Raw genomic sequence first — 11,853 nt, 5'->3', positions numbered from 1 at the left:
CTCCTGTCCTCCCCCACTGTCCCATTCTCTCATCTCTCTCCTGTTTGTCTCTCTCTCTCGTTCTCTCTCTCTCTCTGTCTGCCCCAATCACTCTCTCTTCCCTCCTTCAATCTCTAATCCTATCTATCTCCCTATCTCTACCCCTTCCATCTGTCTTTTTTCCACTCTCTATGTCTCTCTCTCCCACTCACTTCTACTCAGCTTCTTCCCTCTCTCTCCTTCCCTCTCTCTCCCCTCCCTCTCTCTGCACCTTCTCTCTGTCTTGACCTCTCTCCCCTTCCATCCCTCCTTCTCTATTCTCACTTTCACCGTCTCTCTAACCCGTGCCTTCCCCTCTCTCCCTCGCCCTCTACACCTCTCTCTCCCACCCCCACTCTCTCCACCTCTCTGAAATCTCAATCGTGGGTTTTTCAGATTCAGTCAAGTGGGTGGCACGGTGGCTCAGTAGTTAGCACTTCTGCCTTACATCACCAGGGCTCTAGGTTGAATGCCAGCCTCGGTATGGAGTTTGCATATTCTCTCCGTGTCGGCTTGGATTTTCTCCGGGTGCTCTGTTTTCCTCTCACAGTCCAAAAATGTGCAGATCGCGTGAATTTGCCGTGCTATAATGCCCGTAGTGTTAAATTCATTTGTCAGAGAGTCGGTGTGGACATGTTAGGCCGAAGGGCCTGTTTCCACACTGTAAGAAATCTAAACTAATCTGTCCCGATCCCTCCTACTCTCCACTCTCTCCCTTCTCCCATCTTTCTCCAGCCTCTTTCGCTCACTTTATCTCTCGCCCGTCCCTCTCTCTGTATCCCCAATTACTCTTTCGCTTTCCCACCTCTCTCTCTTCGCTTCCTCCACGTCCGTCTCTCTCTAATTCTCATGTCTGCCTTTCCCCACGGCGCTATTTCTCTCTCCCACAATATCTCTTTCTCTCTCTGTTCACGATCTCTCTTCACTCCCCTTTCTCGTCTTTTTCCCCTGCCCCCATTTCTTTTTCTCTCCCTCTTCTCCTACCACACTCTCTCCACCACCACTCGCCCTGTACCGCACTGTCTCCCTCCTTCCTCATGCATTCTCTCAATCTCTCTCCATCTCCTCTTCCTCTCTCACTCTCACTGTCCACCCTCCCTCTAACACTCCTATATCTCTCTCTTCCAATCCCCTCTCTCTCCCTTACCATCTCCCCCACCCTCTCACATTCTGTCTCTGCCATTACCTCTCTCCCCCTCCACCTTTACCCCAACTCTATCTCTCCCCATTCCCCATCTCTATCCCACTGCCTCTGTCTCTGTACCTCTCCCTCTCCCTCGCCTGCTCTCCCTCCCGTGCCACTGTCTCTCTCATATTCTTCCATTTCCCTCTTTTGTTCTCTCTCTCCCAAATTCTCCTTGCCCCACCTCTTCCCACTTTCTGCTCTTGTCTCTCAACACCTTGTCTCTCCTCCTGCCCCTCCCCTTTCTCCCCTCTCCCTCGCCCCGTCACACTCTCTCTTCTAACCATCTCCACCACACTCTCCACACCTGTCATACTCTACATTCTCTCTCTTAAAATCTTTCTCCCCATCAACTCTCTCTTCCCCAATCCTCCAGACTCTCTCTGCCAGCCCTAACCGTCTTTTACCGTCTCTCTTCCCTCTTTCCCTTTCCCTCTCCCCGCCCACTCTCACTCCCCGCAATCTCTCTCTTTCCCCTCTACCTCCCTACACTCTCTCTCCCCTTCACTCACTGCCTCCTTCCCGCTACCTCTCTCCCTGTCTCCCACACCCATTCCCTCTTTTCCTCTGTCTCCCCACTTCCCAATCTCTCCCCACCTCTCCGTCCATCTACCTCCCATCCCACTCTCTCTACACCCATCATTACCACTGTCTCTGTTCCCTCTTCTCACTTTCTGTCACCAACTCTCCCCCCCCCCCACTCTCCCTCTCTCTCTTCATCCCCTTCCCATTCTCTTCCCCTTCTTACCCGTTCTCTCTATTCTTTCCTCCCTGCCCACTGTCTCTCCCTCCTGCCTTCCCACTTTGTCTCCCACTTCCATCTCTCTCTCTCGATCCCGCTCTCACTCTCTTCCCACACCCTCCCACCCTTTCTTTCTTGCCTCCCCTCCCGCTCTGTCTCCTTCCTCTCTTGCTTACTCCTCCCTTTCTCTCTCTCTGCTCTCTCACCACTTTCCCGCCTGTTTTCGGCCTCTTTCCCTCTTCGTTCCTCGGCTTGTCGCTCCTCGCTGCATTGCTGCCTCTCTCCCTCTCTCTCTCGTATCCTCTCTCTCGCACACTGCGCCCTCTCTCTCTCTCTCCCTCTGTGTGACTTCTTCTCACCGTCTCCCTCTGACTCCCGCCCTCATTCCGTTTCTCTCCGACTTTGAGTAGTGAGAAAATGGGGGTGGAATATGAAGGTGGTAGTCAGAGTTAGAGAGAAGTTGCTGGAGAGAGAGAAGAGTGGACACGGGTGGAGAAACCGTGGAGGTAAGAGAGAGCGAGACAAAAAGTGGGCTGTCAAGAGACGGAAGTGAAAGTGAGAGTGGAGAGAAAGGACGAGTGCACCGAGTAAGTGAGGGTGGAAAATGAGATGAAATAACGGGGGAGATAAATTTGAGATTCGAGAGGGAGCCAGTGATAGAGAAAGCGAGATACAGATGAGGTTGATTGGAGATAGCGGCAACGGGGGAGAGAGATGAACTCTGCCGAAGGCCAGGTAGGTGTGGGGGACCCAGAGGTGAAAGCAATGACAGAGCGAGTTCAATCGAACTCCTGAGCTCAGGCCCGGTCCCCTCCCCTTCCCCAAGGACCAAGACTTGTGGATGACTCTGTCTCTGTCCAGCTCAGCTTCTTCAAAACAATGACAAACAACAAGATCATTCACTCTGCTGCTCGGTAATTTTTAATGCACATTTTTATTGTTTATAATTTGAAGTGGGATAGTGCCTTTACTTACTGGCACCCGAGTTGATAGAATCATTGAAATGTCCCTGTAACCTTCCTGTCGGATAAGGATGGACAAACCCGCGCTACCCACAGGCCGATATGAAAGCGACAGGCTGCTTCATCGCTGAAAAATTCAACTACAATGAGAGACTCCCGGATGGATTGATTTATAAGTGAATTTGATTGATTGATATATTTGGGTTAAGGGATATTTCAGCACATTCTTCAGCTGCTGTCTGAACTTTGTCTGCGTCACAGCATAAATTGCGGTGTTTGTGCAGCAACTGAGGAGCTGCAGCATGAAGCACAGTTCCTTCACACAGCTATGTAAAGACACACGTCGACGCCCAATCACATCCATCCGGTACGGTATGGAAAACATCATTAATATTGACCATAACAGGATGAAATTGCCCGAGATCACAAACAGTAAAATGATAGATCTTTCGCGACTGCTCATTTCTGTGTCAAACCGAGTGTCCCCACTAGTGTGAGCCCTGAGTCTCCTGCGGGCTCTGCTGCTCACTAAAATGTGTCTGATGGTGAAAACATTGAGCAGCAGGATCAGGGGAAATGGGAGAGCTGGGGTTAGAATGTGATGGAGGAACTCGATTGCCACCCAGAAAGGGGAGAAATGAACACCGTCTGTTACGTTACAAAACCAGGGCTGGTTCGCCAGCCGATATTGACCTGTGAACATAAAATAACAGAAAATATTTTTTAAACAGCTCAGCACAGTCACTGTTGTCAGAACCACAGCCGCCGTTTTCTCACTGCAATATTTCCTTTTAAGCTTCTGGCAACAAATGGCCGCAAATCGCTCAAAGGTGAAAGTGACAGTGAACCAGACAGAACAGTCAGTAGCTGCATAAAGCAGGACGGCGTGGATATTACACACGGAGATGTCCCACATGAAATAAAACTGTTCCCAATAAACAATGGGAATGTGTCTCAATATCAGGTCGAGGATAATGACCAGGAGATCTGCCACTGCCATGGCCCCCAGATAACGTCTGACACATGCAGCCAATCCACAATCTTTATAAAGCACAACGTAGGTCGTCACTACGTTAGCTGTGAGGAAGGTAAAAAACCTTGTACATCAACATGGAGGAAAAGTGACTTGTTTGATTGAGAACAGATAGAAATTTTCAAATGTGTCACTGTACTCTGAAAACAGTTGGAGCTGAAATGACAAATGTGAAAATCTGAATTTCTGACAGAAATGTAACATAAACCACAAGAAACATTCCCTCTCCAAACATACAGAGACACATCCAAAGGAACAGATTATTTCGAGGAAACTCCCACATACTCGACCGTTGGAGAGCAGACACAGATCACTTTTTTTCCATATTCTCACACGGAGGGTGAAACCTTGCTTTCGTGAAGGATTCCCTCCCAGTTCCTTGAAGGCAAATGGAGTTTGGAAATGTCTGACTTTTAGACTCGATTGTGATCGATCATGCTAACTGAACACGTGTAAATGGAGGGAAAATGTATTCACCATTTTAAATGCCTGTGGGGACTCCGTAACCGTGTCTCCCTCACCCTGCAACGGGGCCTCTTCCTTGGGATCTCATTTTTTTTAATTCACTGACGTCCGGCCGTTCCCAACTAATGTCGGGGGTAGAATGTAACAGAGAATGATGGTTAGAGCATTTTCGAGGGATTTCCAGTTAAAGACAGAATGGTTTGTGCTTATTGCTGCGGGGAAACTTCACAGTTACACTGGCAGCATTCCCCATCTTTCTTGCCGCTACTTTGATGAATGTATAGGCGCCAATTCGTGCTCACACGAGAAGATTGTACAGTTCATCAACTGCACCAACACGTTCCATCCCAAACTCAAGTTAATCTGTACCATCCGGGATACATCTCTGCCTTTCCCGTGAATCTGCATCTCCATCTCTGGCGACCGTCTCAAAACGGACATCCACGACCACCTCACCAACTCCTACAGCTACCTCGACTACACATCCGCCCACCCTACTTGCTGGAAAAAACGACATCCATTATTACCAATTCCTGCACAACGGCCCCACCTGCTCCCAGGATGACCAATTCCACCTTAAAGCATCCCAGATGTCCTCCTTCTTCCAATACCGCAATTCCGCCTCCTGCATGGTCGATGATGCCCTCCAGCGCCTCTCATCCTCTTTGCGCACCTCCGCCCTCGAACTCCGCCCCCCAAATTACAATAAAGACAGAATGTTCCCGGTCCTTACCTGCAAACCTACCTCCCTCCGTACCCTTCACATCATCCTCCATCACTTCCACCACAGACAAAATGACCCATCACCAGAGATACATTTCCCTCCCGACCCCTATCAGCGTTTTGGGGATACCATTCCCTTTGTGATAACCTTTTTAAGTCCATAGCGACACCCAGCCTGGTCCCAACCTCTGACATAATTCCCTGTCACTGCTGTAATTGCAAAACCAGTGCCCACACCTATCCCCTCCCCTCTGTCGAATGCCCCAAAGAATCCTTCCGCATAAGTCACAAATTTACATGCACTTCCAAACATGTAATCTACTGTATCTGTTTCACACAATGTCATTACCTCTACTTTGGGGAGCCAGGGCACCAACTTGTGGATAATTTCAGAGCACGTCTTTGGGACACCCGCCCCAACCGAGACCCGTGGGTGAAAATTTAGACACTCTCTCCCAATCCACCAAGGATATGCAGGTCGTGGTCTTCATCCATCACCAAACCCGAACCACCCGATGACAGGAGGAAGAACGTCTCAACTTTAATCATTAGATCCTGACATCTAACAGGATTAATGTGAATTTCACGAGTTTCCTCATTTCCCCTCCCCCAGGATTATCCGAGTCTCAAGTCTCCAACTCAGCACCACCCTCTTGACATGTCCCTCGCCTTTCCCATCTATCCACTCTACTATATTTTCTAAACTATCAACTACTCCCTCAGATCCATCTTCATATCGAATTCGCAGCTACCTTGCCCCCCAGCCCCAGCACTCCTCCCATTTCTTTCTCGACCCCGCCCCCAAAAGACACACAAGCCTCATTCGTGGTAAAGGGCTTATGTCAGAAATATCGATTCTCCAGCTCGTATAATTCTGCCTGAAGGGCTGCGTTTTCCGACCACTGGTCAGGAAACAGTCTGTCACTGCCATACTCACAAATCATGCCTAATGGGTAATATTGAATGAAGCTCCATTACCATCCCTGGATATATTCTGTCCCGCGGGTCGGGCAGGCCCACCAGTGTTGGGAGAATCCTCGGGGATAAAGTTTGGAAAGGAGTTACTCTGCAATTCTCCAACATTGATTCCAGAACACGGGAAATCTCAGGGTAACAGCTCCAGAAAATCTCCTGATGGTCGGCATCTACAGGTTTCCACACCACCCCTTGGTGGTACCAAAGTAGAGATAATGACAATTCCTCAGAGGAAGCACTGAGGGTGACAAAGAAACAGAACGCACTCAGGGTGTGGGACTTCAATGTCCATTACAAAGCGTGTCTCCACAGATCCACCACTGACTGAGCAGGCAGAAGCCTCAAGTACACAGCAGCCAGTCTGTGGGAAGTGATGGGGGAAACGACAAGAAGGAAGCATTCTCAACATACACCTTGGTACAGATGGATCTGTCTCTGACAACTTCTGTAGGAATACCGAACAGACAGTCCGGATGGAGAGAACGTCTCAGTCTCATTCTGAAGGTAAAGCCCACTGTGTTACGTGGCACTACCTCCTTTGAAGTAGGATATTCTTCTGAAGGTCTAAGCAAATGGAAACTGGGTATCCATCAGTTAATTTAGTTCATCAGCAGCTGCAACATCGATGCAGTTCCCTCCATCAAAAGGTCAGAAGTAGGCTGTTCACTGATTGTTTCAAAATATTCAGCAACATTCATAACTGCGCATATAGTGAAGCAGACTATTCAGCCCATCAAGATTTTACATGGGAACGGAATGAGGCCATTCAGCCATTCGAGCCTTTTACTCAGCAATTGGAATAGATCTTTTATCTCTCATGGCTGTTACGCAGGAAATGAAAGGGAATATTTAGCATTCCAAAGTAACTACATGTGAATGGGATTGGACAGGTCATTGAGCAGGAAATAGGGATAAATTAGGGATAAATCGATTTTTATCATTTTAACACAAATCAATGACTGCAATGACAGAGTGACCAGTGCTGGGCCGCAACTATTTGCAAACGATATCAAAGATTTAGATAAATGCAAAAGATGTATTCGAACGAAGATATTTGGGAACTGAAGTTATCAAAACGTGGTTGAGGCACTCTGATTGGATAAACCTGGACCTTGACAGTAGGGGGAGTGTGTGGAAGTGTGAGTGCCATCGATGTGGAATTGGTGGGGGTGAGAGTGTGACAGGGGGAAAGTGTGTAAAGAATTAGTGTGATAGTGGTGGAGTGTGTGGGGGAGAGAGTGTGACATTACGGGAGGCTGTGGGAGAGTGACTGAGCTAATGGGAGAGTATTTAAAAGAGTCAGTTTGTCGCTGAGAGAGTGTCCATGGGTGTAAGTGTATTGTTGGAGGATACTGTAGACAGCTCTATATTCTGGGACGATAGTCCATTTTACTGAGCCATACACTGACATAGTCTGCACAGATTCTCATGCGCGCCCGAACGTCCGGGTTACTGAGCCATACACTGACATAGTCTGCACAGCTCCCCATAATGGCCCAATAGTCCGGTTTACTGAGCCATACACTGACATTGTCTGCACAGCTCTCCATGCTGGGCCGATAGTCCGGTTTACTGAGCCAAACACTGACATGGTCTACACAGGTCTATATTCTGGCCCGATAGTCCGGTTTACTGAGCCATACACTGGCATAGTCTGCACCGCTCCCCAGGCTGGGCTGATAGTCCTGTTTACTGAGCCATACACTGACATAGTCTACACAGCTCTATATTTTGGCCCGATTGTCCTGTTTACTGAGCCATACACTGGCATAGTCTGCACCGCTCCCCAGGCTGGGCTGATAGTCCTGTTTACTGAGCCATACACTGACATAGTCTACACAGCTCTATATTTTGGCCCGATTGTCCTGTTTACTGAGCCATACACTGGCATAGTCTGCACCGCTTCCCAGGCTGGGCAGATAGTCCGGTTTACTGAGCCATACAATCTCATAGTCTGCAAAGCTCTCCATGCTGGCCTGATAGTCCGGGTCAATAAGCAATGCACTGAGATAGTCCGCAACCTCTCCATGCTGGCCCGAAAGTCCTTTTACTGAGCCATACACTGATATAGTCTGCACAGCTCCGCATGCTGGGCAAATAGTCCGGTTTCCTGAGCCATACACTGAGATAGTCCGCTCAGCTCTCCCTGCTTGCCCGAAAGTCCTTTTACTGAGCCATACACGGATATAGTCTGCACAGCTCCCCATGCTGGGCAAATAGTCCGGTTTACAGAGCCATACATGCACATAGTCTGCAGAGCTCTCCATGTTGGGCCGATAGTCCGGTTTGCTGAGCCATACACTGACATGGCCTGCGCAGCTCTCCATGCTGAGCAGATAGTCCGGTTTACTGAGCCATACACTGACATAGTCTACACAGGTCTATATTCTGGCCCGAGGTCCGGTTTACTGAGCCATACACTGGCATAGTCTGCACCGCTCCCCAGCCTGGGCAGATAGTCCGGTTTACTGAGCCATACACTCTCATAGTCTGCAAAACTCTCCATGCTGGTCTGATAGTCCGGGTAAATAAGCAATGCACTGAGATAGTCCGCACACCTCTCCATGCTGGCCCGATAGTCCTTTTACTGAGCCATACACTGATATAGTCTGCACAGCTCCACATGCTGGGCAAATAGTCCGGTTTGCTTAGCCATACACTGACATGGTCTGCAATGCTCTCCATGCTGGGCCGATAGTCCTGTTTACTGAGCCAAACACTGACATAGTCTACACAAGTCTATATTGTGGCCCTATAATCCGGTTTACTGAGCCATGCACTGGCATAGTCTGCACCGCTCCCCAGGCTGGGCTGATAGTCCTGTTTACTGAGCCATATACTGACATAGTCTACACAGCTCTATATTCTGGCCCGATTGTCCTGTTTACTGAGCCATACAATCTCATAGTCCGCACACCTCTCCATGCTGGCCCGAAAGTCCTTTTACTGAGCCATACACTGATATAGTCTGCACAGCTCCCTATGCTGGGCAAATAGTCCGGTTTACTGAGCCATACACTGACATAGTCTGCACCGCTCCCCAGGCTGGGCTGATAGTCCTTTTTCCTGAGCCAAACACTGACATAGTCTGCACAGCTCCCCATGTTGGCCCGATAGTCTGGTTTATGAGACATACACTGGCATAGTCTGCACAGCTGTCCATGCTGGGCTGATAGACCTGTTTACTGAGCCATACACTGACATCGTCTGCACAGCTCTCCATGCTGGCCCGACATTCCGGTTTACTGAGCCATACACTGACATTGTCTGCACAGCTCTCCACGCTGGCCCAATAGTCCGGTTTTCTGAGCCATAAACTGACACATTCTGCACACCTCCCCATGTTGGGGCGATAGTCCCGTTCACTGAGCCATACACTGACATAATCTGCACAGCCCTCCATGCTGGGCTGATAGTCCTGTTTACTGAGCCATACACTGACATAGTCTGCACAGCTCTCCATGCTGGGCAGATAGTCCGGTTGACTGAGCCATACACTGACATAGACTACTCAGCTCTATATTCTGGCCCGATAGTCCGGTTTACTGAGCCATACACTGGCATAGTCTGCACGGCTCCCCAGGCTGGGCAGATAGTCCGGTTTACAGAGCCATACACTGTCATCATCTGCAAAGCTCTCCATGCGGGCCTGATAGTCCGGGTAAAGAAGCAATGCACTGAGATAGTCCGCACACCTCTCCATGCTGGCCCGTTAGTCCTTTTACTGAGCCATACACTGATATAGTCGGCACCGCTCACCAGGCTGGGCAGATAGTCCGGTTTACTGAGCCATACACTGAGATAGTCCGCTCAGCTCTCCCTGCTGGTCCGATAGTCTGGTTTACTGAGCCATATACTGACATAGTTTGCAGAGGTCTCCATGTTGGGCCGATAGTCCGGTTTGCTGAGCCATACACTGACATGGTCTGCACAGCTCTCCATGCTGGTCCGATAGTCCGGTTTACTGAGCCAAACACTGACATAGTCTGCACAGCTCTCCATGCTGGGCAGATAGTCCGGTTTACTGAGCCATAAACTGACATAGTCTGCACAGCTCACCATGCTGGTCTGATAGTCCTGTTTACTGAGCCATGCACTGACATAGTCCGCACAGCTCTCCATGCTGGGCAGATAGTCCGGTTTACTGAGCCATACACTGACATAGTCTACACAAGTCTATCTTCTGGCCCGATAGTCCAGTTTACTAAGCCATACACTGACATAGTCTGCACAGCTCCCAACGATGACCCGATAGTCAGGTTTACTGAGCCATACACTGACATAGTCTGCACAGCTCCCCATGCTGTCCCGATAGTCCGGTTTACTGAGCCATACACTGACATATTTTGCACCACTCCCCATGATGGCCCAATAATCCGGTTTACTGAGCCATACACTGACATTGTCTGCACAGCTCTCCATGCTGGCCCGATAATCCGGTTTACTGAGCCATACACTGACATAGTCTGCACAGCCCTCCATGCTGGCCCGATAGTTCGGTTTACTGGGCCATACACTGACATTGTCCGCACAGCTCGCCATGCTGGCCCGATAGTCCGGATTAATGAGCAATACTCTGAGAGAGTCCGCACACCTCTCCATGCTGGCCCGATAGTCCATTTACTGCGCCATACATTCTGCACACCTCACCATGTTGGGGTGATAGTCCGGTAAACTGAGCAATACACTGACATAGTCTGCACAGCTCTCCATGCTGGGCAGATAGTTCTGTTTACTGAGCCATACACTGACATAGTCTGCAAAGCTCTCCATGCTGGGCAGATAGTCCGGTTTACTGAGCCATACACTGACATCGTCTGCACAGATCCTCATGCTGGCCCGAAAGTCCGGGTTACTGAACCATACACTGGCATTGTATGCACAGCTCTCCACATTGGGCAGATAGTCCGGTTTACTGAGTCATGCACTGACATAGTCTGCACAACTCCCCATGCTGGGCTGATCGTCCTGTTTACTGAGCCATACAATGACATAGTCTTCACAGATCCCCATGATGGCCCGATAGTCTGGTTTATGAGACGTGCACTGACATAGTCTGCACAGATGTCCATGCTGGGCTGATAGTCCTGTTTACTGAGCCATACACTGACATTGTCTGCACAGCTCCCCATGCTGGCCCGATATTCCGGTTTACTGAGCCATACATTGACATAGTCCACACCACTCCCCATGCTGGCCCGATAGTCCGGTTTTCTGAGCCATACACTGACATTGTCTGCACAGCTCTCCATGCTGGCCCGATAGTCCGGATTTCTGAGCCATAAACTGACACATTCTGCACACCTCCCCATGTTGGGGAGATAGTCCGGTTCACTGAGCCATACACTGACATAATCTGCACAGCTCTCCTTGCTGGGCTGATAGTCCTGTTTACTGAGCCATACACTGACATAGTCTGCACAGCTCTCCATGCTGGGCTGATAGTCCTGTTTACTGAGCCATACACTGACATAGTCTGCACAGCTCTCCATGCAGTGCAGATAGTCCGGTTTACTGTGCCATACACTGACATAGTCTACACAGGTCTATATTCTGGCACGATAGTCCGGTTTACTGAGCCATACACTGGCATATTCTGCACCGCTCCCCAGGCTGGGCTGATAGTCCTGTTTACTGAGACATACACTGACATAGTCTGCACAGCTCTCCATGCTGGGCAGGTTGTCCGGTTTACTGAGCCATACACTGACATAGTCTACACAGCTCTATATTCTGGCCCGATAGTCCGGTT

At 49.5% G+C, this 11,853-nt stretch overlaps 1 protein-coding gene across 1 annotated transcript in view; it reads right to left on the bottom strand.

The window, feature by feature from the left end:
• Positions 1 to 3,041: 3,041 nt before the first annotated feature.
• LOC148138710 (putative G protein-coupled receptor 139) overlaps positions 3,042 to 11,853 on the bottom strand; it is a 71,593-nt gene continuing 62,781 nt past the window's right edge. Inside the window, exon 2 of the mRNA XM_087981361.1 lies at positions 3,042 to 3,982. Coding sequence (XP_087837487.1) covers positions 3,042 to 3,982 — 941 coding nt within the window. The remainder of the gene's footprint in view (positions 3,983 to 11,853) is intronic.

The sequence above is a fragment of the Chiloscyllium plagiosum genome, unplaced genomic scaffold (genome assembly GCF_037043375.1).
Source record: "Chiloscyllium plagiosum isolate Xiang-an unplaced genomic scaffold, Cpla_swu_hap1 HiC_scaffold_39, whole genome shotgun sequence".
In the NCBI taxonomy this organism is placed as follows: Eukaryota; Metazoa; Chordata; class Chondrichthyes; order Orectolobiformes; family Hemiscylliidae; genus Chiloscyllium; species Chiloscyllium plagiosum.
This window is presented reverse-complemented; position numbering and strand designations above follow the sequence as displayed.